At 36.0% G+C, this 27735-nt stretch overlaps 1 protein-coding gene across 2 annotated transcripts in view; it reads right to left on the bottom strand.

Annotated features, from left to right (window-relative positions):
- Positions 1–665: 665 nt before the first annotated feature.
- Positions 666–27735, bottom strand: part of Ppp3ca (protein phosphatase 3 catalytic subunit alpha) — a 315713-nt gene continuing 288643 nt past the window's right edge. The window contains exons 11-14 of one of the 2 annotated variants that reach the window (XM_047565696.1): positions 16026–16110; positions 9369–9466; positions 6241–6270; positions 666–3155 (exon numbers count right to left, since the gene is read on the bottom strand). In XM_047565696.1, coding sequence (XP_047421652.1) covers positions 2959–3155; positions 6241–6270; positions 9369–9466; positions 16026–16110 — 410 coding nt within the window. In that variant the 3' untranslated portion in view covers positions 666–2958. The remainder of the gene's footprint in view (positions 3156–6240; positions 6271–9368; positions 9467–16025; positions 16111–27735) is intronic. The other variant, XM_047565697.1, reaches the window with a different exon arrangement.

Below are 27735 nucleotides of genomic sequence, written 5' to 3'. Positions count from 1 at the left end.
CAGTAAGATCTTAATCCTGGAGAGATTAGAAGAAAATTTAGCAGTGAGTTGGAAATCTTATAAGAGGAAAGTCACCCAGGGGATGGGTAAAGGACAGGGGGCTGGAAGCTGATTGTGAGGCGAGAGAGTGTGTGTGCAGCCAAAGGTTCCCTGGCATAAAGAACTCCAGAATTTGTTTTTCCCAAAGTTAAGTGAGATAGACCTAATCACTGAGATCTGTATTTTTTTTTTTTAATTTTTTAATTTTTAAAATTTTTTTGCAGTGCTGGGGATTGAATCCAGGGCCTTGTGCTTGACAGGCAAGCACCCTAGGAACTGAGTTATATCTCCCGCCCAACTGAACTATATCCCCAGACCCAAATCACTGAGATCTGGAAGTACTGTGGAAGTACTGTTGTTTTTGAAGAAATAACTTCAGTTCTGTACTGATTTCTTTGATAGACCAAATTCTTAATCAAGAATATACAGTATTACTTTCCTAACCACTATCAGAAAGACCAAGCAATACTCACATCAACTGCTTATTTTAATGTCAAATGTTTATTTCTATGCCATAGTTGCCTTAGCACAATTTGTAAAAGAAAGGAATCCAAAAAAAAAAAAAGATTTTTTTTTTCTTTTTGTCAGGATATTTTCTCTGCAACCAAAAGAAAGAAAATAAATTCCTTGGTACCAGAATTATCATTTCTTTCACATCATTCTAGTAAGTTGCATCTAAATATTTTTCTTGGATATCATTTTTTTTTTTTTAAGGAGGGGAAAATATCCACAGGAAAACTGTTTGAATTCAGTAGAATAAAGATAAGATTGTCTTTGTCAGAGAATATATCTGGAACATATTTGTTTTGGTACACTGTATTACTAATTGCCATATTCTTATTATTTCATATAACAGGCATACTTTATTACATAAAACAAAGTGCACTGAACATGAACAATGTTAGAAACAAACTGATATTTGGTGTGTCTTAAATCTTCAGGTGATTTGATATTAGTTGAAGCGCAGGAAGGAATACAAGTTTCATATCAATACAAATGCAACTCTCCCTTGTGATGAAAACGCACTTAGTAGCCTAGTTCCTTCTGCCTTGGTAGACAGGGCAGCTGATACAACTGAAACAACCTGATAACAAATGGATGTAATTTTTTCAATTAAAAAGGAATGCTCTGGCTTTTTGACTGGTTCCCACATTCAAGGGAGCCAGAAGATGGCATTTGCTCATTAAACAGAATTCTCTCATCTGATTTGAGACACAAATCCACCAAGATTCTTACAGCAGAAGTAGGCACCACACCTCAGGTCACGAGGCCCTTAGAAAGCAGCCTGTCCCAGGTAACTCTGCGCCCGGTGATGGTGGCCCAGCACCTGGAAGACGCCCTGGTGGCTGTGCACATAAATCCCTTTAGCAGACTCAGTGAAAGGGTGAGAGTTCTTTAAGTTCATGCACATTTTATTGAGTAGTAATATAAAATGCTTTTTCTTTTTCATGTTACAAGTGCATGCTTTGATTGCCAACATTTCAGAAATCAAATTACAAAGGCCAGGCTTTAGGCTGTAGTGAATTACTTGGGCACTTATACAATTGTTAAAAAATATGAATGGACTTTTGTTGTTGTTGTTGTTTTCAGAATGAACCAGTTGTAACCCGTAACTGATATACAAAGGGAAAAAAAGTGAAAAAAGTACATATTTTGTGGCACATGACAGAACAGAACGAAATAACTAAACCGTTATGACGTTAACAGTTACCATGCATTAGAGTTTCACATGTAACTACAAACTTATTTAAATTTCACAAGGTTTGCTAAACATGCTAACCATCTATATGTGCACTGACAAGCTTATGTTAAAAACTTTTAAGAATACTCTCCCCTTTAGATTTTTTTCAAAGCTTTTTGATTACAAAATTTCAAAGGCATTAAGCATTTTAGAGAATATAAAGTACGCCAGTATACATACATTTCCAGTATATATCAGACCACTAAGCGCATTACAGTCCCATACAGGCCGATACAGCCATTTTTTTTTTTCTTAAAAAACATGCATAGGCAGATTTTTTTTTTTACAGAATATAGATGCTTTATCACTGTACTTAATATGGTGTCTTGTTCACTATACTTAAAAATGCACCACTCATAAATATTTAATTCAGCAAGCCACAACCAAGACTTGATTTATCAACAAAACCCCTAAATATAAACAGCAAAAAAAGATAGGTGTAATTATTCCAGTTTTTTTTAAACTTAAAGAAAAGATATTCATTGCCAAATTAATAAGATAAGTGTTATATGGAAAGAAGGGCATTCAAGCACACTAAAGAAACCTGAGGTAAGCATAATCTGTACAAAATTAAACTGTCCTTTTTGGCATTTTTAACAAATTTGCAACATTCTTTTTTTTTTCTTTTTTCTGTTTTTTTTTTCTAAGACTGCCTAATTCAGTTTATAGCCATTGTGACAAGAGTAGCAAAACATTATCAATAAATAGTCCTTATTTAGTTTGTACATCATTTTTGTTAAAAATGTTTGATGTCATCCATTTTTAGTGCTGCAACTGTAAACGTACAATAGAGTAAGAAATTAGACAAAGTTTTCATGTCCAGTAACAGAATAAAAGGCCTTTCATTAACCTATCTAGAAGTCCCCAATGCAGTAGGAAAACATGTTCATTCCCCTAACATTGCAGTATATACTAGCATTAGCTTCCTTTTAAAATTTTTCCCTATAAGCATTTTTAAAAGGCATACCCAAAAGAGGTGTTTAATCACCACCCTCACCAAAATATAGTTTATCTCTCTCCCTCTTTTTAATGATAGTGTAAACTGAATCCAATTCCTGGCCCCCAGAGCAAATAAGCTACCATCAGAGGCAAGAACATCCAACTGCTGATATGCAGCAATCCCCCTCATCCCCTGCAGCTCAAAAAAAAAAAAAAAAAAAAAAGTGAACAGGAAGTGGTCACTGAATATTGCTGCTATTACTGCCATTGCTGTCCGTGCCGTTAGTCTCTGAGGCGAGAGCTTTGTTGATGGAGTTAAGGTTGGCGTCAGAGGGCATGGCATCTCTGCGAGGCGGCATCCTCTCGTTAATTCGGTCTAAGCCCTTGGCCTCCTCGAAGCTAGTGATCTTATGTTGTGGTGAAAATCCTTTGATAGCTACACAGAAAATCATTAAAAAAGAGAAATAGGGTTAGCCAGAGACAAACAAAGGGCACAGCTGTTGCATCAGGTGATGTTAGAGACTTCGCGGTGAGTGGGAATCCTTTAGTGGAGACCAACGTGACGGGACCTGAACACAACACAACAGACTCCTTACCATACTTGGAGATAACCAAAGGTTTGAAAACAGCCAATGTCTCTTGCCAACCAAAATGTCCTCTTGAAGTTATTAAGATATATGCATTTCTCTTGTCTTCATGAAAGTTTAGATCAAAGAAATCCAAAGTGGGTTAAGAGGAAAGTTGCTTCTAGGGACAGGCCTCTGGAACCAGCATCAACTGGTCACATCGTTAGCATGGTTACCCATAAGGCCCTGACTTAGAGAGACACAGCATGTCCCCACTGTTACTCTCCCACTGTGCTTGTGATGGCAAATTCAGTGAAATTACTGTGTTTTCTATACCTCAAAGTCCAACAATGGACTTACACCAGACGGTCAAAGGAGCCAGAAAAGGAATCAACTCGGGCATTTCCATGCTATCTCAGAATTGCACAAGGAACTCAAGCAACTCAATGGTGTCATGAAAAACAGAAGAACTTATAAACTCTTGTTTCCGCACTCAATTTTGGAAGCATATAGAGTGGGTCACAAGGTAAGAGAAACCCAGAAAAATCCATATCAGGTCACTAAGTAGAGAGGCATTGTCTGCCCTTCAGCAGTGAACAGGCCAAACTGATGTTCATCTGGTGTCCAAAGAAAAGCTCATTCTTAGTAGATCAACGTAGACATAAGTGGTGGTTAAATAAGAAAATGGGGGAAAACCCTCTTTTTTACACTTTTTAGCAAAAATGAATTGGACTGGTTTAGATCCTATTAGCAATTAAAACATAAGAGTTCTCAAAGTGGGCACAGTGATATCTGATTGGTTTTCTAGTGACCCTCAGTGTGCTACAAAGATAACAGGTCAAGCATTTGTATAAGAAACTTAATGATTTTCTTCCATGGCTGCATCAACCAGTGAGCTGAAAATAAAATACACAAATGTGGAACCAATGACATCAGTTTGCTTTACTCCCTGTGAAGTGCAAGCCAGGTACTTAAGGGCCAATCACCAGTGCTGAAGAAGGCTGCGTCTCCAAGGCGGATTAAGGACCATTTCAGAGTACCTTTATCCTCCCCACCTTATTTAGGAAAAAAAGAAAAGCAGTTTCCAGCTGAAACGCTGCCAGTCACTCCTACATGAGTGTGCAGTACCTTTCATCAGTATGGATGGGATTCTTAAAAGAAAGATATACAAAGCTCATTACAATAATGATGAGAAATAGATTATTCCCCCTCTGTATTTTAAAGGTTAGCATAATGGTGATTAGTCAACCGTGAGAGGAAGTAGATGGGGAAATGGGGAGAGACCAAGGCCCAAAGCAAAGCTTCTTAATTCTTCTGTAATTCAGTAATAAATTGTGAAATAATAGAGCTGTTTAGTGAGCACCCACCCTGAAAACTCAATTATTTTGAGGGACAAAATAACAGCACAAAGTAGTATCCTACTCTTTTTCTAACTACTTTAAATATGATTTCATCATAATTAAAAAGAATAAAATATTTGTCATTATAATTTATCAAGCGATTTTATTAATTTAAATGGCAAAAGTGGAATCTCTAGGTTTTAAAAGCCAATAAGGTGGGAGCGTAGAAGTAAAAATCTAGCTAGAACAGCGGATGTTTCTGGGATGGGGCTCCGTTTCTAATCATTTTTGTCTATCCTGGATGGAAGAATGTGCTCTGCTGTAGTTGCTGGTCAGGCAATGGGTATTAGCAATTTACATTGGTAGTATACTTAACACAACACAGAGTCACAGAAACCACAGAAAACAGCCAGACTATCAACGAGAATGCACACTGCAGATTAGAATTTGCCAAGAGGAATAGAGAATTCCCACATAAATAGCAGTTTGTTCACTGCTATTTAGGAAGCAGTTGTATTTTCTCTTACAGTGCTGTCATTTCCCCTACCATATCCAAATCACGTACAAATCGTAAGTCTAAAGTGGCACATTTCACATCATACCAAAGGACCATATGCACATAATTTTGGGAAAAATAAGAAGTTATCTTGCAAGAACAAAATACAACTGAAGAATTTTGTTTTAAAGGGGAACTTCAAATTATACTTTATAAAATTTTCAGAGGATATGGCATATATAATATTAAAAACTATTTTGATATACAGTTGTCTCATAACCATATATTTTAAAAAGATTTCATCAAAAACAGTTAAATAGGGGTCAACTCTACTGTCCTTTAGCAGGGCTAGGACATAGTTGGAAATGCTACAATTCTTGATTTCCCCTGCAGCTCCTAGCACGGTGCCTGGCACAAAGCAGACACTCAGTGAAAGTTAATGAATGAAGTGATCGCTTGATACTCACTATTCTTGTTAATGGCCACTTCCACAGCCACTAAGTGCATTTAGACACCTTATAATATTTTGCTGGTCTTAATTGTCCTAAAATACCAGTAGGTTAAAATTGATAAGGCTAAATGAACCTTTTATCTCATACACATCTGTCTCTTGTTGGAATATTTTTAGAGACATAAAGTAATACTGAACTATAATAAAGCACTATTCAAATGAACTTGAATTTTTTTTTTTGGCTAAAAACTTCTAAAAGACTGGAAATTAATAAACTATCTTTATTTTCTCCTTTTCAGTGCTGCCTGAAAGCGATTTGAGGGAGGGACATGGTTCAGCTCAAAGAATACTGTTTCATGTGTCATTTGTCAAAACAGCTGCCATAACCCCCACCCCACATCATTTGAGATATATATTCCTTTTGTTTTCTGTGATTATACTAGGTTCATTGTATACAGAAGTCAAACATAGCTTTAAGGGAAAAAACAAACAAACAAACCATAGAAGGACATTTTCCCCTTTAAAGCAAGAACATTTTGGTTAATACTGAGCCACAACTGTTAGCCCAACACCCACACACTCTGTACAAGCTACAGCAAAAAAATGAATACACCCAGCAGAGCCCTTATCTGTTGCAGGTACAACAGAAAGGGGACTGGCCAATTTACCTTCATCAGCCTCAATAGCCTCAACAGTAGCTGAAGAGAAGAAAGGGGGTGCAAAATGAATGAGAAAAATGAGCAGAGGATTTTTTTTTAACTCTAAGAACAAATCAGTGACCATCAAAGGAGCTAAGAGAACTAATGATCCTGTAAATGCTGGATTCTGGCACAGACAACAAAACAGAAATGCTAAAAAGAAAGGAAAAAACACCACCAAAAAATGATAAGTTTAAGAATTGGCTACATCTATCTGAGTGAACTGCTTTGGTTTTTGCTCAGTAATTCAATGACAAAATAATGTAACCCTTTATGAAAACACTCAGAAAAGTTTTCTTTCACTTGGGTTGAATTGATAAGGGCTTATGTAATCTAAAATGTGTTTCTGTCTCACAGAACACTATAAAAACCTTTGCTTTACTTGCTGATTCACTGCTTAAAAAGACAAGACAAAATGGTAGAACTTGAAGCAGAGCCATGATATCAGTGAGATAATTCATACTATTTAATATTAAATGGCACTGTTTCCTACTGCCATGCCAAGGCAGGGGATGCAAATTTAAAGGAAGATAAAATCAATGTGTTTATGTTCACGATGCATGTGATTCTTTAAATACAAACATTTGTGGGTGGGGAATGGCAAGCGGGTGAAGGAGAAAGGAAGGAATGATAGTTAGGACTTTTGCCAGGCAGAACAATTGAAAATCAGTTTTCTTTTCCATATTGGAATATCAATTTTGGAAATGAAACTCCTGAAGTGTTAAAAACCAAGTGGTAACACGGCAGCAGCAGCAAGAATTCTTTCTATCTGCATTGGAAAGAAGAGGCAGCCTACATATTGCAACCTCATATAGGAGATGTCTTAAAAATACACTGAAACAGCATATTTCAGAGTCAGAACTTTTATAGTCCATTGTTTTATGAGCAATTTTTATGATAAGGTCTGTACTTTCACAGGAATATGAGTCTTTCTGAATTATTAAGGCTAGTTGACATTTCCCTAATTAAATGCTAAAATGCAAAACTTCTCTGTAACCCCAAACTGTTTAATATTAAAGTTTTACCCCTTGACTTTAATTTGCATTTTTCTTATAATTTAAGATTTTACAACTGGAGCAACTGCCAAATCTGCACTCTAACTTCCTTCTGGTGCATTCTAGATTCCTTATGGCAAAAATAGAGGATGGTTGCCAAGGAGAAGAGCTGAAGAGCAAAGCACTGAGAAAGACCCCTTTTAGACAAATAGAAGGGTGTCAGACGATGGGTTTTGAAGTTTTATTAGTGTATGTGGTTTACAATACATACTAAGTTTTCAAAATCTAGGAACAAATGGGTTTCCAACCCACATGTCTTTTGCCTATCTGGGTAGTGTGTGTATGTGAGTTCAACACAGAATAACACAAACCAATGGGTTTAAAAGAAAAGAAAAGAAATGAAAACACAATAACTGAAGTTAAAAATGCAGGTGGAAAAGAAACAAGGAATAGTAAGAACTTAAGTAACTTAAGCTTAAAAATGAAAACAAAAAATCTGGAACCAAACCAGCACTGACGTATTAGAAATATGTACTGCCCGCTATCAAATGCATTCTTCTAAGCAAATGAGGCCCATAGTTTCTGATAATACACTTGGTGTGTCTTAAAATGTGCTTACCAGAAACTGTAGATTTCAATCAATTAGGTAGAGGTGCATTTTGTTCACTTAAGTGATTTATCTATGCTAAAGTTTTAGTGAGCTTTGGTGGGAAAACTTTTGTGTTTTTATAAAGCTGCTAAAATAAATAATTTCTAGAATTTACTTTAGTACTTTGCATTTTCCTATCCTCATTGAAAATTTTTAAAATTTCTGTGGAAATTCAGAGTGATTTTGGAATAAATTCACCTGGTAATAAACTACTGTGATGCTGCTAGGATGTGATCATTTAGCAATACCATATTCATGAAGTTGATCATTAGTCTTCATGTAGCATTGTCTAAATAATGTAACTATAAATATACCTGAATCTTCTAAGATGAAGGACAGGAATGGAAAAGAAAATATGAGCAAGATTCAGGGAAAGACACAGGAAAATGTGAGGCTGAAATTATTTTAATATTTTACAATGTATTTTTGTTTTAACTTTTTTCTGTGAAAGTCAAATCTAATACCAATATTTCCACATTGTTAAAATTTTATTCTAAAGTAACAATAATACTAATTAAAATTCATAATCTAACATTAAAAGAGTACATAGCACCATGCTAACATGGTTACCACTAGCCATATGTAGATATTTAAATTAAATTTAATGAAAGTTAGATATGATTTAAAAATAGTTTTTCAATTGTGCTAGCTGTATGTCAAGTGCTCAGTAGTTATAGGTTACCCGTGACTTTTGTACAGATGAAGAAATTTCAATCATCACAAAATTTCTGTTGTACAACACTGGTCTAAAAAGCTATGATTTTCATATAGAATCTTTCTCTTAAAGGAAATGTTATAATTTCTTTCAAAAATAAAATGTGGTTCTACTCAGTGTCTTTTTATTTTGGAAAGATAAATCAAAGACACATAACACTTCTAATTTCTATTTAAATGGATAATGAAATTAACCTTTCTATATTCTTCTTAGATTGTCCAATACAATCTAGTTATAGATGTCTATTTGTGTGTGCATGTGTTTATTTCATCAATCAAAAAGATAACCAGGGGCTGGGGAGATAGCTCGGTCGGTAGAGTGCTTGCATTGTAAGCACAAGGCCCTGGGTTCGATCCCCAGCACCCAAAAAAAAAAAGATAATCAGATATTTATTTAAAATGTAAGTAAAAACTTACTTTCAGCAATTGATTGGCTCCTAGTGGTCAAACCTGTTGTGCATGTGGGCAAACTGAATGAGCCTGCATATGGCTCAGCCTGCAAATGTGGATTCCTATGTACATTAAGGAACAGGCAAGGGGTGTAAGGGCTGCACTGCAGTCAGTGGGGGTGCTATGATAGTGGGCATGACTGATCAAACTGATGTGGGGTTTCAGCCCTTCTTCCAGCCAAGAAGAACTGAAGACCAAAACAGAACTTAAATGAGTGAGTAAATCAGGGCTCTGGTGGCACGGCTGGCTGTGATGCTCCAGACTCAAGGTCATACCACTGGCCTGCTTACCGCTTTGCAGGGTTTGCTTCCCTCCAGAAAGCACTCCGCTGGGGAGCATGCCGGTGGGGGTCAAGCCTTTCAGTGTCAGCACACTCTCACTCTCTTCTCTGGAAGGCACAAACAAAGAGGAGGCGTTAATTTGTATGTTCTCTTGTAAAGAAGAAACAGCTGGAAGGAAAAGAGTGCAGGTGAGAACCCACATTGACCCTTAGATGGGCCCTATGGGCGTTTTTGTTTGTTCATTTGTTCACTCAAAATACACCATATTTTTGAGGTAAAGCTCTACAAATGATAAAACTACAGGGTACAATTGTGGAAGTATAACCTCTTCTGACTACTGAAGATACAGAAAATAATTCTGACTTTGTCATCAGGCATCACAATGCAAAGTGTTTGTTGTGCATCTCCCAGGATAATAGTAAACATGTTCAAAGGGAGTTGTGGAGAGTGCAGGTGGAAATTTTTCAGCCATGGCTTGGCAACAGTAAGAATAACTGTTTTGAATTGGAAGGAAAAAACAGAATATGTGAGAGATTTAAAAAAAATGAACTATGGATTAGAGAGTCAAGAATTACTTCAGTATATCACTAAGGAATTTTGACATTCCATGAAGAAAACAAAAGAATAGCAACTAGACAACAAAGTAAATGGCAACACTTCTTAGTTTTTCTTTTTTAACTACTTTTCCACTGATTTTGCAAATATAAATATAAAATTATCTTATTATTCACTAGGACAACTGTTTCAAAATAATTATAAGTACATCAGTACTTTAATTATATTTATTTCATCATTTAACACTACTAATCACTTTGATTTACTCACAGATTTTATGATTACATTACCACGAAAAAGAAATAACCTCATATCTTTCCACATCCTACATAAGCAGAAAAAGTTTATAATACATAAATATGCATATATATTTATGATGTTTAATATATATAGCTACTCAACATTTTTACAAAGATTTCTAATATGACCAAAAAAGAAATTTCAAACTCCTCCCCAAGTCTGCTACTTCTATTTCAGTAGCCAACTCAGAAATTGGAAATTTCATCTTTTAGTTATTTGAACTTAAAGGATCACCCTGCAACTTTTTTCATCCAAATACCTCAGCTATTCTACCAATAAATCCTGATGGTTCTTCCTTTAAAATATTTCCAATATTTTAGCACCCCTCATAAACTTACTCTTTCATCTCTTTTGTAAACAGCTTTATTGAGTTATAATTGATGTAGCATACAGTTCACCTACTGCAGTATATGATTCATTTAATAGTTTTTTACTTATTCACAGAGTAGTACACACCACCATTATCAATTTTAGAACATTTCATCACCCACAAAAGAGGCCATGTATCCATTAGCTGTCATTTCCTTTAGCCCTGTGTAACTCCTAGTCTACTTTCTGCAGGTCAATTTACTCTGGACATTTTGGACAAATGGCATCACCCACGTGGTCTTCTGTGACAGTGTCTCTTGCTCACCTCCAATGTCTCTTGCCTGGTTACAGCAGCCTCCCAATGGTCTTCCTGGTCTACCCTTGTCACATGCCTGCCCCTCCTCCCATAGCTACTCCAGTACAGCAGCCCCATGAAGTCTTAATACCAAAGCCAGATCCTCTCACTCCTCTACTCAAAACCTCTAATGGCTTCTCTGAGAAAGGCTGAAAGGTATAACATTAGCAGGTTCCACCAGATCCTTTAAAAAAACCTGGCATCTACACACATTCTCCCCTTCTCATTCATCTCCCCGACTGCATTTCCTACCTTGTCCACTTCTCTTAGGGTCCCTCAAACACCCAGGTCAGTGCACTGCATGTGCTTGGCATGTGCCCCAGGGTGTCTGTGTGGCTCACTCCCTCTGTCTCTTTTAAAAGTATTACGGTTGAGCCAGTCAATCAATCATTGTGTACTTTCATGTAGGTATTTCAACATTTGCAGGTCTCTGCAATCAAACCACTGGAGGCCACACAAAGAAGAAACATCCTGAATGCTAAGTGGATTTCAAAAAATTAAGGAGTACTTACACAGAAATGAACACATTTTTACATTTTCCTTTACATCCATATTCAGAATAAGACCTTAACCTCATGACTGGTTATTATTCCTATTCATATAACCTTGGTATCAAATCTCAAATTAAAAACAGGACAGCTCCAACAATAAAAACCTACATTACATTGCTCAGAGAAGATAAAACTGTGTGAATTCCTAGCTTCTTACCTACAAAAATTTTCTTTAGTCTGGAGTAAATTTTTTTCTTCAAAAATCTGACTTTTTGGGCCAAAAATAGATTTTTTTTTTTTTTAAATCATACCTTTGGGCTCAGACACCCCCGGGTTAAAATCCTGTCCTATGAGGTCAGGATGTTGTTTAACTATTCTGGGTTTCAGTTTCTTTATCTATCAAACCATACCCGTAATTATAGGACTTGTTCAAGGATTAAATGTTATACTTCCTGTGAAAGCCCCGGTGCAGAAGGTGGTCATTTTCCTTCCTTCCTTTCTCCCCCACTTTGCCTTTGACATTCAACTACCTTCCTCACCTGCCTCAGTTGTGACTCCCATTCCTGCCTCACAGGAAGCCACGCCTCAGCTTTCGGAGGCTTCGTCATTTCTGAATTCCAATCATCTTTGCTGCATTCTTATTTTTACTGCTCTCTCTGCAGCATAGCCACTGATGCCCATGTTCTCCTCTGAAAAGGCTCCTTGTACCCAGGTTTTATAACACATTTCTTGTCTGTTACCTCCTTCTCAGTCCGTTGGCTGAGCCCCAGGCACACGTAGCTCTTAACCCCTAGAAACATGGCTAGTGCGAGTTCAGATGTGCTGTAAGTGTAAACTACACATAAGTTCCAAAGACTCAGTGAAAAAAAATAACAGGCATGGAAAATAGTTCTTTAATAAGTGTAATGCTGGTTATGTGTTGAAATGACTAAATTCTGAATCTTTGTGTTAAATACTTTGTACCCCTTTCACTGTGGCTTCTAGAATATTTAAGATGAAACATGTGGCTTGTCTTACATTTCTACTGGAAAATACTGGTCTGAGGATTTGTCTCTTGCTCCTGCCTTTCATTCTCCCCTTCAGCAGGACCATTCCTGTATACCCATGTAGTTTTTTCTCCTCTCGTTCAATCCTCCATCTGTATTTCTAACCCCGCCTCCCAACCGCCCGATTCTCTCTGAAGCTCCAGGGCAGAATTTCTAACTGCCTCTGCATGAATGTTCCCAAAATCCAACTCACTGCTGTTCTCCCATCAAATACCTGTTAGATATTTAAATACTTGTCCTTTCTTCTATAGCAGCATTCTATCAATCACAAAGACTAGTAGCTCTATAGAATTTCCTTGGAATATTTTCTCTTATCACTCTTTAGGTAAAGGTTCTTGTACAAACACCAGAATCTGCTCTAATTTTAACAGTAAAGAGATGTCTAAAAGGATATTAGAAAACTCACAGATCCAGAAAAGTGAACTTGTACGTTCTGTACCAGTACAAAAGCTAGGATCCATCTACAATATGGAGTCAGCTCCATCAAATGCTACCACTAATGCTGATAGCCAACAACCAGTCTCTCACTAATGCTCTGTGGATAGTCCCACAAATAATGAGGCAGTGCTCTTCCATGACTGGTTTCTCTGATTCCATACCTGACAGAGCAATTACCTTCTCTCCTTGCTGCTTCCTCATAGTATTCAATTTGAAACAGATATGTTATGTGCAGACAAACAGACAGGCAGACAAATAGATAGGCAACTTGTCTATACCTTATCTGCAAAGGCTGCTTAAAGAGTTTTCTGGTTCCCCTATAATGGTGCAAATTTCTGAAACATGAGGTATGTGTATAGTAACTATACCTGACCAATCCAGACTACTATCCATGTTCATTCATCATGTTCTAGGCTTATAAAATCTAACTTTCCAAATTCCTTTATGTTTGTCCCTTCTTTTGCATCCCTCCTCCCATAACCTCCTCTAACTTTTTGCTTGGATTATTTCAGTAGCTTCCTAAAAGCGTTTCTTGCTTCAATACATCATCTTGCTAGCCAACCTTCACACTGCCATTACATACATATCTAAGCATGAGTTACAGCATGCCTCTCATCCCGGGAAAACCATTCCAGGACTCCTCATTGCCTATACACAGGGAAATCACACACGTTACCATGGTTTCTAAGGCCTGTAAGAATTTGAACGTTCATGCATTTTCAGACTCACTTTTCACAAGATTCCTCACTCATCTCCATGTCTGGTAACCTGGCTCTTTTACCTACTTAGAATTCATCATTATACTGCTAGTATTACTTGTAATCACACTAAACCACATAGTTCCCTTTTGAGTAAGACTCTGCTCATATGACATGTTACTTAGCCTTTCTTAATTTCCTCCCTGAAGGGAGGTCACCTCAATCTTGTAATCTTGCTTTGTGGACTGCCGTTAAATGTTCCTAACTTGGGGCACGGCACCTGGCATTTAGCAAGCACTGTACAAAAGGATGCCACTGACCCTGCTCTGAGCACATACGCCTGAGCTCCTGATGCCTTTCCTCCTCCAGGAGTGCCTTTACCACAGGAATCCCACCCACTGGAACCCAGCCTCTCCTTCTCAGTCCTCCTCCAAGGTCAACCGCTTCATGAACATTCCATTTAGGAAACAGAAAGGCTCCCTCCCGTCCGACGCCACAGCAGAGCATCTGTTCACATATTTAGCGAGTACTTCATAGTCTTATATTAACCTACATGTCTGCCATTCCAACTTTGACTGCCTAACTCAAAATCATTCACTTTTAATGCTCAATTATTACTAAGTTCAGTTTACTTTTTGTTTTTCTGGATACGATCTCTCTGCATATCACTACAAACACTTTTTTTTTTTAATAGGAAAGCAGTAACAGGCACCTTATTACTTCCTAATAACATTTGTAATCTTAAGTCATTGATCACCATAGGGTTCGAACAGTCCATTACTTAACTAGGAATAATTATATCCTATAATATATCCTGTATTATATTCAGGGGACTGGAGGGATCTTCCAATTTTAAGATCTATATGATTCTACAGCATTGCTTCTACCACCATCATGGACATGAGAAACTCACATAAAAATGATTTTTTATATTAAATGAGGCTTCTTCCATTTTCCTAAATGCAGTTTCACATGGAAATGATGGAGCCATTTTCATTTCCTCTCCTAAAAACTTCAGATAGAGAAAGAAGTCAGAGCATTTATTGGAAAACCTAAGGCACTACAGGTGAGCAAGTATTTATGATAAGGTCCCATTTGACCTTCTGTTCTCCATATAGCTAGCTGTTCAAGCCCAAGCCTTCTTGCTGGTCCTCAAAACTCCTGGCATGTTCCACTTAAGAGTCTCTGCACTTGCTGTTCCCTTTGCCCTGAACTGCTTTAACCTGTTACTTCATGAAGGTCACCCACACCTGCTCCAAGGCCTCTCCTCAAGAGAGTTCCTTGTTGGCCACACACTAAAATACACTTGCTATCCCCCTATATCACTTTACTTTGTACTCCCACTTGCTATACCCCATATCACTTTATTTTTTCTCTATGGTTCATAATCATTGTTTTACATTTTATTATATTTATTTGTTGCCTGAATGAATGAGTCTGTTTAGTTAGATATGAAGAGATTACAGCAGCAGTGGTCGCATTCTTTAAGCTCTAAACGGAGCAAGAATGCTCTGTTCTCAGCGTGAACAGGCTTTTCATGATTACACTGGCTGTTGAGTTATTGCTGTCCTGTTTTGGGGTGTGTTTGAGAAAAGATGGTAATGCTTTTAATCCTTTCTGAAGCTTCCTACTTTCAGCATTAAGCCATACAGTTAAGAGAAAAATGGCAAGAGGAGAAACTAAAAGAGTCAGCATAGCTTTTTTATAAGAATTATGGGAAAATTTTGACAAAAATTAGAACATGAAAGTATATAGATGTAGTATTTCCCAAAGTATTTCTATGTTTCCTTGTTAATGTGCAGAAATGTGAATTGACAATACTCACAGTAAACACACATTTTACAGTAATCTTTTTAAAAGAAATATAGTTACCGTACATCATCTAGGAATAAATTTAAGTGTAGTGAATTCCATTCAAGAAAATACTTGTTTTCAAAGTCCATGCTTAATAATAACAGCATGATTCATGATCTACTTTAAACAAACAAACTAGCATATAGGAGTTAAGACATTAAATAACTTTTTTCCCTTTTAATAATCAATGAGAATAATATGGGTTCACATGAACAACTTTGTGGCTGATGCTCATTTCCTAGAAATCTAGTGAAACGCTCTTGGATAAATTCATCTTTCACCACAAAGCCAGAATGAAAAATGAAAGGGATTATAATAACTTTCCCTGTTTCACAAGATGACCAACCTATTGTGAAATAAATGTTTTAAAATCCTGTAGCAAATAGAGGGATAAAATGTGATGCAATTGAATAACAGACAATTTCTTCAGAGAAATAATTTATCAGATTGCAATGCAACTAAAGCAGTGAGGAACCAACACTACCATTTAAAAGGAGCAAAATAAAGAAAAGCAAATATTTATTAGTAAAATGTTTAAATTACCAGATTAAAATGTTAAAATAGTTATTAAGTGACACATAATAAAATTCAAAACAGAAACAGAGGAAAGATGACCCCACCTGAGAACCGAGAACACTCTGGCCATTTTGCCTATTGCTCGGATCTTGTTCCTTATCACCTCCTTCCGGGCTGCAGCTGTTGCTCCTATATTTTAAAACAGAGTTCAGTAGTCAATGACATTGATCTAAATGCATTTATTTTGTAAATCTATGTATGTAACAGACTATAGTAAGCAAAATCAGTTTTGTTTTGTTTTCCCTTAAGAGAATTCATCTTTAAGTTAAATTTGAAAATCTTTGCTTTTGGCCATTTACACCAGGATGTGATTCTTGAGGAGTCCCCCCAAATACCAAAGAGTAACTTTTGAGAAATACAAAGGGTCTGGGGTGGGTAAAGAGACAGCAGTTCAATTCACAATAGCCAAGCTATGGAGCCAATCTAGGTGCCCTTCAACAGATGAATGGATAAATAAAAAGTGGTACATATACACCATGGAATGCTACTCAACCATGAAGAAGAATGAAATTATGGCATTTTCCATTAATTGGATGGAACTGGGGAATATCATGCTAAGTGAAATAAGACAGTCACAAAAACCAAAGGCTGAACGTTTTCTCTGATATGTGATGCCAACCCATAACAAGAGAGGGTAGGGAGGCAAAGTACAGAAGTTGAGTGGGTTAGAAAAAGAGGAATGAAGGGAAGGGAGGGGAAATGGGAACAGAAACGACAGTAGAACGAATGGGACATAACTTTCCTATGCTTAGATATGAATATAGCATCAGTGTAATTCCACATCATGTACAATCACAAGAATGGGATCCTAAGTGGAATGAGTTGCACTCCATGTATGTATAATAAGTTAAAGTATACACTATTGTCATGCATATCTAAAAACAAAACAAAACAAGAAGCTAACTGAAAAAATATCTTGAGAAGATAAGGGTAGGTTCCCATCCTTTTCTTCTGGTTCCCTTCTACCTGCAGTGGCAAGGAAGAGTTGAGTCCCCAGCATCTGCCACTCATTCCAGTCTCCTGCTGGGAAAGCTACTTTAGGAGACTGTTTTTTTTTTTGTTTTTGTTTTTTGTTTTTTTTAAAATTTGTTTTGTTTTGTTTTTTTAACTCTCCCTCGAGGTGATCAAACTAGAATGGCTCTGAATTCCCTATGCTCCTTGGAAGATTGTTTACAGTATTTACTGGTCATAAAACATTTGTTTTAGCACTTGATACTCTTTCATCTTCTGGCTGGTTCAAGAGCTCTAGAGGAAAAAGTGGAAAGCTGAATTGAATTTAGCTGAGAGACAGAGGCACTACCTATGTTAAAAAGTCACACATGGGTGGGTGCAGGTAAGTTTTCCAACTTATTCCATTTTCCAAATTATCTATCTATCTATAGATACATATCTATCTAATATATCTATCTAATCTATGTAGGGTATTGTTATTAAAAGCGCTTTCTTTTTTTAACCATGTTTTCGTAATATACTATATGATCTTTTTTTCAAAGTGAGGATGTGCATTGTGTTTATTATTTTTTTATTTATTTTTATTTTTTACAGACTGCATTTTGACTCATTGTACACAAATGGGGGTACATCATATCATTTCTATGGTTGTGCATGATGTAGATTCATACCATTCATGTAATCATACATGTACATAGGGTAATGATGTCTGTCTCATTCTACCATTTTCATACCCCCTCCCTCTTATTTCCTTCTACATAATCTAAAGTTCCCCCAATCTTCTCTCACTCTCCACACCCCGACCCCCATTATATATCATTCTCCACTTATCAGGGAAAACATTCAGCCTTTGGTTTTTTGGGATTGGCTTATTTCACTTAGCATGATATTCTCCAAGTTCATCCATTTATTTGCAAATGCCATATATTATTATTCTTTATGGTTGAATTATATTCCATTGTGTATATATACCACAGTTTTTTTTTTATCCATTCATCTGTTGAAGGGCATCTAGGCTGGTTCCACAATCTAGTTATTGTGAATTGAGCTGCTATAAACATTAATGTGATTGTGTTACTGTAGTATGCTAATTTTAAATCCTTTGGGTATAAACCTTAATGAAGACATTTTATATGTTTCTTAAGTTATCAAAATATGTTTGGAGTAAGAAACAAAATACCTCTCTTAAGACTATAAAACAAGGTAGAAAAGAATAAGAAATCCTTCAAATACTTTATATGGGACTTTATAGAATGTGTTAATATAAGCAAATAGCCTTTCTTTCTACTGCCTCTAACAGATACATAGTGAAACATTCTTTTCAAACAGTATCAGGATGTTCCTAATCTGGATAAACAGTTTAATCACAAAATTTGCTGAGACTGAAGTCTACAGTTGAACACTGGTATATCTTTTGGTCTTTCAGTCCAAGAGAAGAACAGATTTTCTGACCTCTTTTGAAGTAAAGATTTCTGCTATTTCTTATGGAGGTTTTTTTTTTTTTTTTTTTTTTTTTGCACTTTGGAAACATTTTCAATCTTTAATAAGAGCCAAACAATTAATCACCATGCTAACATTTATACAAGAAAGAAAACTTGCAACAACACATACAATTTTTAAATGGTTAGAGAAAAGGCCTCTGCTATCGTCCCCACTCCAAGAAAGTAGAAACAGAATGCGCCACTTTTTTTGCCTTGGTAGGTTAATTTCTGAAGGTGATGCTAACACAAGGCAGCTACCTCCTACCTCCCAACATATCCAATGGATGGCACTCACTCTTGCCAGCTATTTTGCCTGCAACTAGTTGGAACAAATTTAAATTCAAGTGAGAGAGAGCAATTCTCCTATTCAGTCCCTATGCTAATCAAGAACCAGGGCTTCTCATTTACTATGAGCTCACTGATCCATTATCTACTGATGGTGTGTATAAGATTTTTACTTTAAACCTTATGATGAGACTTGAACAACATTTGTTATCTATGATTTGTAATTAAGATTTATTAAACAATAAATTTTGCCCTAGACATCATCTAAGAGGTTGAATTCATTGTACCTAGATATTAAACAATTAATGATGAAGCAACTTGTAATAAATAGGTGTTTTTTTAAAAAAAAAGAGATGCATACAGTTTCCTTATGGTCATCTTGCTATGAAATTTTTTTAGTTATTCAGCTCAATGCTGTTCTCAGTCTAAAATTGTGCTATTACTATTCTTTCTTTAGTATTTCCCATCCCTGCTGACCCAACCAACTTAGAGGTTGTGACATGCTAAGCAAGGGAAGAGATCTTGGCTATTTTTTAAAAAAAGCACTATGGCCAGATTGTGAAATCAATCCAACAGACATGAGAAATGGAAAATGTGAGGGAATTCCAAAAAGTGTGACTATATTTAGAAATACAACCAGAAAAGCAGCAAGGAATAGTTAAAGTTTCTGGAAATAAAATTGCATACATTTAAGTGAAATGAGAAGGGAAAAACAAATTTAAATAAATGAAAAATATATGTGAAGAAGGATCTCACAGAAAATTTTCCAATGAGGGACTTAAAGAAACCATAGAGCAATGAAAAGTAAGAATCTACGTTGAAAAGAAGGTAAATGTAGAGAATTCTGCTTCCCAGCTCAGGGAGAGCTGATGCTCAGAATAATGATCAAATAAATACTAAATTTTAAGTGCAAATTGAGCATTCTGACAGAGCCAGTATACTCTTGCTTATAATTTCAGTTCAAATGAAAAGTATATAATAGATATTTTATTATCTATACATAGTTGTGTTCTCCCCACAAAAAAATGGTGAATAACAGCATATTATAACACTTTTCTTAATGAAAAAAAGTTCTTTAATACTTCCCAATAACTCAAGTTAGATGTTCTATTATCTGTTTTATAAAATTAGAATATAGGCACTCAAAAGCTCAATTAATCTTACCATGGATTATAAGAAGAGTCATTAAGATTAGTCTCTTAATGTTTTATCCTGGGGATCACCTTCAATATTTTCTAAATAATCCAAATCTAAATTAAACTCCTTCTATAAGCTTTCAGCTTCACAAAAATGTAACATATCCAAGTAAAATATGCAGATTAATACATAATTGAATTTAAAGGAGTAAATGTAGCAGGATAGAATGGAGTTCAGATATAAATGTCCTGGCATACTTAGTATTGCTATTCCTGTTTTTTTTTTTGTGTGTGTGTGTATATTTTCCAGACATCATGGCAAGTGCTTACAGCCCATAATACAATTGAAAGACCAAAAAGAAGAACATGTTTTTGGAATTTTATGACCATCAACATGTAAACAGAATGTCATATTAAACATTCTTGGTACTGCTCTGGTTAAGTTGTGGAGATGTAACACCATAGCCCAAATTAAAATTTAGTCTATTAAGTACTGACAACACATAAAATACCTTTGACAGAAAAACTGTGGTAACTATTTTTTCAATGAAAAGAATATAATCTCTAATTGTAACTTGGAAGTTCAAAAACCCAAAGGCCATATTTCATATGCTAAGAAAAGAATAATTTTTAAGAAAAATTTCATTTTGTGTTTTCATTCATACAATTATCACTTTTTTTTTTTTTTTTTGGTTTTGTTTTTTTGTTTTAGCTTCTCCTTTCAACTTTTAAGTTCTGATCCTCTTTTATGCCTGGGGCATGATGCTACTATTTCCAGAATCTAAGTAACCCTGCACACTCTATTTTCCTTAAAGTGGGGGAGGCTAATATATAGACCAAGAGTTTGCTTTTAACAATGTGTCCTTCCTGGCCTTAACGCTGCACCTTGCTGGCTAATCCTGAAGTTTTAAAGGTTTTTGTGCCAACTGCCCTGCTGAGTGAGTGCTGCATCCCCACAGGGTGGGTTTCAGCCTCTGAAGGAAAGAGGAAAGAACACTGCAGAGAGGACAGGCCAGGTGCTCTGGTGAGAGAGACTCCTACAACACGGGTATCTGCCACATATTACCGATGCTGGTTCTGTCACCCTGCTCACATTTACCGCTGTGGAACTACTACTATAAATTCCTTAGTTTAAACTGAACTAGGAGTGTGAAGAAAGTGCTATGTTGAACACAACTTCTTATCCAAATCAATCATTCATTCATTCCTCAAGCATTCGTATGGATTTGATAGCATATAGTGGGCATGGCTAGCAACAGAAATATGAATAAGGCATGGACTATGCTTTAGGAGATCATGGGAAGGACGATAATAGACAGGGACAAATGCTCCAGAGGAAGGGGCAGCAATGCCTTGGACCTGACAGAAGTCAGCAGGCAACAGAACACTGAGTGCAGCTCTTCTAAACTCCATGTCCCCAACTTCATGTGGAGAGCTTGAAAGCAGCCTGGAGGAGAATTTATATCATGGAAATCAGCAAATGCTATAAACCAGGCCATTTTCCCCTGGGAGGATGGGCTGTTAAACATTGAACGGTATGCCACAGGAAGCAGGTGTACAAAAGAACTCTCACAGAAATGGTGATGGTCAAGAGATCCTGAAGGATCTTATTGAAACATAAACATCAAAAGTAGGGAGAAGGAGCACTCCCCAGAGAGAATTTTTAAACACATGGAGGCAACAAAAACCCATATATGTTCAAACAATGGTTGAGAAGTCTGGTGTAAGTGAAGTTTAGGTACATAGGGTTAGTGTTTGATGAAAGGGAAATAAAAAAATGGCCTGAGACTAACTTGTAAAGGCTTTAGCAAAATTGTACAGGAAAATAAAGAAATTCAGACATTGGCATATGTACAGTGTATTCAAAAAATTTTTGTCAGCTACCAAAACAAAAATAGTTGGATTGATGGATGGGTAGAGAGATATATGACCAAGCAAATATAGTCAAGTGTTAGTTGTACATTACCTTGCTACTGACTATAAAGTTTTTCCAACTTACCCGTATGTATGAAACATTTTGTAACAAAATGTGGAAATATGAAAATATAATTGGAATAGACTTGGTTTTGAGGTATGGGGGGAGGGGAGCTTTGGGCAAAGAGGTCTCAATGTTCATTCCTTCTTTCAAGTGAGAGGGATGATGCACAAGCTTGGTGATGGAGGCATGACAGAGTTTCTCTCTGCAGTCATCCTCTCACCACCCTCTTCTGCAGGCTCCTGCTGAGAACTGAACTGGAGCGTTTTGTTTTATAAGTCCAATACAAATGAGTCTAACTAGTTTCAATACATCTTTACAATTGTAAAGAATGAAACTGACCATATACATGGAAATTTTATTCTCAAATATCTTATGAAATAGGAATATTTTTCTTCTTATTTATTTATTTATTTGGTATCAGGGCACTTGACCACTGAGTGACATCCCCAGCACTATTTTGTATTTATTTAGAGACAGGGTCTCACTGAGCTGCTTAGTGCCTTGCTTTTGCTGAGGCTGGCTTTGAACTCATGATCCTCCTGCCTCAGCCTCCCAAGCTGCTGGGATTACAGGTGTGCAACACTGCACCAGGGTATTTTTCTTATTATTCTTATATTTCTTATTATTATATTATTATCTTATATTATCTTATTATATTATTCTTATATTTCTTGTTATTCTTATATTTCTTATTATTAAAATATACAATGCTGCTTTTAAATTTAGTTTAATTTAGTTTCTTTTTAATGAAAAGACTATTAAAATTTTTGCTTTCATTATTATATAGGCCTCAAATCTTTTGCTATTATGTAGGCTTCTTCTTTCCTTAATTTTTTTTTTTTTTTTGATATTGAGGATCGAACCCAGGGGCACTGAGTCACATCTCTGGCCTTTCTCCCTTTATATTTATTTTGAGAGAGGGTCTCACTAAGCTTCTTAGGGTCTCTCTAAATTGCCTCACTTGTGATTCTCCTGTTTTAGGCTTTTGAGCTGCTGGGTTTACAGGTGGACATCACCATGCTCAACTCTTTAAAGTATTTTCAACTAGTTCAATTGTATCTACAGCATGTATATTTAAATAAAATGTTATATAAAAACATGTGCTTATGCTAATATTTCATACTTTTTCAGAGGAGAGATATATTTTGAAGTCTGCATTTGCTGGTAGACTTCAAATTTCTTTAAATTTTTAATCTAAATTCTAAGAAAAAAAATTTACTACTCACTACTTCTCCAAATTCATTAAGAGTTAAAATTCATTTCAGCAGGACACTCTTACTGAAAAGTAAAATTTTATCATGGTCATTATTAGTAAGCTTGAGTTTAAAAATATCTTCAGATTTTCTTCTTCATCAAATAGAGCAAATACTGAATTTGAATAGGGGCTACTGATGGAATGAACCACAAGGTATTGAGATAAGAAATTATCTTTTGTTATGTTACACTGAAGACAAATATGGATTTGGTTTCTATTCAAAATCAATATCCTTGAAGAAGAAAGTTTAATAAAAGGACATAATGTGACTTCAGGTGCATTTAAGAAATTTAAAAAACTGAACTCTGGACCTTTCTACAGATGACAATGAAAATTATGAATGCACAGACAGTCCTGTTTGGGAAAGGGTTTGTCACAGATTTGAGGCAAACCATGTACTATGATCCCTATGTCTTAGCTTCCTGTCAGAGAGGAAGGTCATTCTTGACCTAGTTCAACAGTAAGATACCTTGTGGGGCTGGGGTTGTGGCTCAGTGGTAGAGCGCTTGCCTAGTATGTGTGAGGCACTGGGTTCCATCCTCAGCACCACATATACATTAATAAAATAAAGGTCCATTGACAACTAAAAAAATATTTTTAAAAAAGACACTTGGGCTTCTATATCCAACAAATGAATACTTTGCAGAAGTTATTTGGACATTCAGTTCTTTCCTTGGCTATGAGTTGTGATGAGTACTTTATATTTTCTTACATCATCAGGCTCCTGAGTCATGGCTTTAAGGAGAGCACTATAAACTCTGGCTAACTGAGTTGGCTATGACAGAACAACTTGAAAAACTGTAGCCAATAAAATTTTTACTCAGGTAGCTCCAAAAGCATATTCTTTAACATTCTACCCAATGCCAATTTTAAATAGGTATAAAGAATATAATATTGTAAACAATGTAATTTAAAAATGAAATAACTCCACTAACTGTTACTAATGGCATATTTTAATTTTCAAAATACAGTCATCCATTTAAAGAACCATTCCTGAATGAGAACTTCAATATTCTTTATAAATCTCATATTATTCCTTTCTTCTATGAAATTGTGTTTCTACTTGTATTTTGCTATTTTTACTCTAGTATATTCCATATTTAAACTTTAAAATGTTTTTGGCACTATATGATAATTTTCTGTGGAAAATATATTTAGAAATTTAAAGATGGTTTTAAAAATTTCCTGAGACAATAGGTTCTAAATGTTCAAAATTTTCTTTGGAGTAAATAGCTCAGTTATTATTAGCTAATAACTGAACTAGACAGCCCAAATATCTGAAAAATATTTATATATATTTAAAATGCACAGCAATAATGTTTTATTGGAATGCATCTCTTAATGATAGGGGTGGGGAGAAATTACAATGACTTAATTGAAGAGGCTTCCTAGATACTATTTCCCCAGCATCTCTTGATTCAGTACCTAAAGGTTGTTGCACCTCAAGGCAATGTTCATAATGATTACATTCAAGAATACCTACGCCTTCCTGCTAAAATGGGAGAAGGAAGACTGAGAAAGAGATGGTGAGAAAGGAAGATGTGCCGAGGCCTCCTATCTCCACCTCAAGCACAAACTCAAGCTGACCCTTTTAAAGAAGAGTATGCTGGAGGCTTAGGATGCGATGATGGAGCCCTTAAAGCTCCCCTTGAAGTGTCTCTGGGTGATCCCAGCAGTACAAGTATTCCAGCTCCCAAACTGCTTTTCGATTATGAATTAACAGTTACTCAGTTGCTAGAAGTGACGGTTGTCAGAAAATCATCTTGACTGAACTTGGAAATCCTGAGTTGCCATCCAGGAAGGATCAGTGCTGGTTAAATCTCATCTAAAGAGATTGTTAAGTACTGCCATTCAAGCAGCTGCCTATGTGCATGCGTAGATTACCCCTTTAGGTACAGAAAAGAGACCTCCTGGACAACAAATTTTTTAAAAATCCCTGTAAAAATCATCTTTTTGAGGATGACTTCCTGAAATATTTAGAATACCCTCCTGATTTCAATTCTAACTCTATTTATTCACCCATAAGTGATAAAATTGGAATAATGGCTATTCACTCCAAGCCACTCCAAACCACACATTCTGAATGTCTTCCATATGTTTTTTAACTCAACTAAAAATCTCAGCATGTCACAGAACCCACAATGGTGTGATATTTGGCATAAGGCTATTCTCTCTTATATCCCATTTTGAAAGCAGTGAAGATTCTATAAAACATAAATTTTTAAAAATAAAAAATTCTCTCCTTTGTAATGAATTTTTAAGGATGGCCAAGACAGCCTAGACTATGTTTTTTCCCTACCTCTCTGGTCATGATATATAATGAAATTCTTTAGATGGAAAGTCTTAAAAATATACAGACTACTCAAGTGTCCAATTACTGTCATTATTTGAATAATTTCTACTTAGTTAAAAGCTACTTTCATTTATGAACTCTAATTTGACTGCATGCAAATTGTTCTCTGAGTTGTTCCCATTTGACTCTCCAGTAGAGTTGCAGATATTGACAATATGTATAATTCTGACTTGGTTGAAAATTAAAGACTCTACAGTAGACTAGGAAACATCTGTTGACTTTTCAAGAAACGGTCACATTCAGCCTATGCCTTACAAATGACATTTTAGATTCTTTCTATTTACAAAGGGAGAAACTAATAGCCTGTGAAATTCTACTTGGATCTACCCTTTTGTCACAGCAGAAAATAATCGACTTTATAAAATGATAAAAACAAAACAGAAAAAAATAATAATTATCAAATTAAAAGTGTAGATTTATTTTCTAAGAGAGAAATAATCATACTGCCTGTCTAACCTATCAAAGATAGTTATGGATATAGATGAGGATGTAATAGCTTAAAAAGTTATTTTTTGTAAACCTAATTGTGCTAGAAGACTGTATGTAGACTAGAACTTAATTCTGCACTTGTCTGGATTTACAGTTTATCCAGTACAATGATATTTAAATGCCATCTCTGAAATTATACAAATAGAAAGGGATAAGTGTACAGACATGGCAAAATAGTGTGTTTGTCCTAGGCTCTTTACCTTGGACATAAAGTTAGTCAGGTACCACAAAAGAGTGCAAATGTCATACGCAGAGATGAAGAAAGAAATGCAACTCCTTCATCTGACAGTAAAGAATGGCCCAGGCACTGGCATGTACTGAGCCTATCTGAAACAGTTACTTTGTGAACAGCATCTTCTGATGCCAATTACAACCCATGCAGGTAGTTTTATTGACATACATAAATTGCAAAGAGGCTGTGTAGAAAGAGGAGAACTAGGGAAATGAGCACGAGGTTCTACTCAATGATCAGTGCCCAGGCATGCAGAAGCAACTTAAAGAGGCAGAAGGAGACTTCAATGTCACTTAAATATACAACTATCTTAGAAGAAAGGTATGTGCCAATCAAAAACTTTCTGGTTAGTCACTGAGGTAAACATTTGAAATGTCCAGGGATATTTGTATAGGAAAATACTGACCAGAGACCAATAGCTTTCAAGTCTTCTGGCCCTTCTGTAAGCTTCAGACTGTACATAATTGACTCATCCACTTCTTTTAACATACATAAGTACACGGGCATGTGAGATCCAGAATAGTATACTGGCGAAGAAATTCTGCACCAGAGTAAAAGACCTAGGTTTGAGCCCCAACTCTCCCATTACTAGCTGAGCTATTGTGGGCAAGTTACTAAGCTTCATTAAGGCTCACTCCCTTATCTATAAAAAGAGGAACATTCTACATACTTTATTTGAATTATATCACATAATCCTCAGAACAGAATCTGTGAAGATGGTACTATGAGTCTTCATTTTACAAAGGGTAATTGTAAAAAAAAAAAAAAAAAGTAAGGAACAGAAATGTCAAGTTATTCCCCCAGGGTCCTCCGCAGGAAAGATCAGAGCTAGGATTCAGTGAGGCAACAGAGCAACTGGTCTATTTCATGGGTGGTTGGAAGGAATTAAATAAATGGTGTTTTCTTATTCTCAAACTCCAGCAGATACCTGTGCCTGGTACTGTGTTATTTCCTAAGGCATTTAAGCATTAGGCTTTAGTATATGGTAAGTACTCAAAAACACCTACTATTATTAAGAAGAAAATGCTTGTGAAGATATGAATATTTCAATTCTTCTAATAATCATGTTTCTCTTTGCAAATTAAATGACTGAGTATGTGATCTTCGTGAATATCAAACGGCCCTGAGACAGAGCCTGATTCTGATTTGTGTTTTGGGCCAAGCATGAAGTCCAGACAATGGCAAATCATTAGGGGAGAATGTCAGCAGCCAGGATGCTGCTGGCTGTGCCTTCAGAACAAAATGGACCACCCCCAAAAGATGCGCTGGTGAAAAACAATCTGTTTCTATAGAGTTCTGAGAAAAAACGGGAAAAGAGTTTTATAACTTCTCATGAGCTAAGAATAAAGATGCAAAAATAAGATAGTGTTTTCTGAAGAGTGAAAATAGAATATCTCATAGAAAAATACTTTCAAAGTTGAAGTTTCCTGAGCATCTCTTTCAACTTTTTAGTGTAGCCTTTAAACATGCCATCAAATCAAGCAATTACTCTAAAGAGAATGTTTCATAAACCTGGAGTCGCAACTCTTCTGCAGTTGTCCGATCAGTTATTAATTATTCTCATAAAAGTACAATCTTCAGGTTGAAAACCTGG

Source organism: Sciurus carolinensis, chromosome 10 (genome assembly GCF_902686445.1).
Source record: "Sciurus carolinensis chromosome 10, mSciCar1.2, whole genome shotgun sequence".
NCBI classification, from domain to species: domain Eukaryota; kingdom Metazoa; phylum Chordata; class Mammalia; order Rodentia; family Sciuridae; genus Sciurus; species Sciurus carolinensis.
The sequence above is the reverse complement of the archived record's forward strand: the minus strand, read 5'-3'. Positions and strand labels throughout refer to the sequence as shown.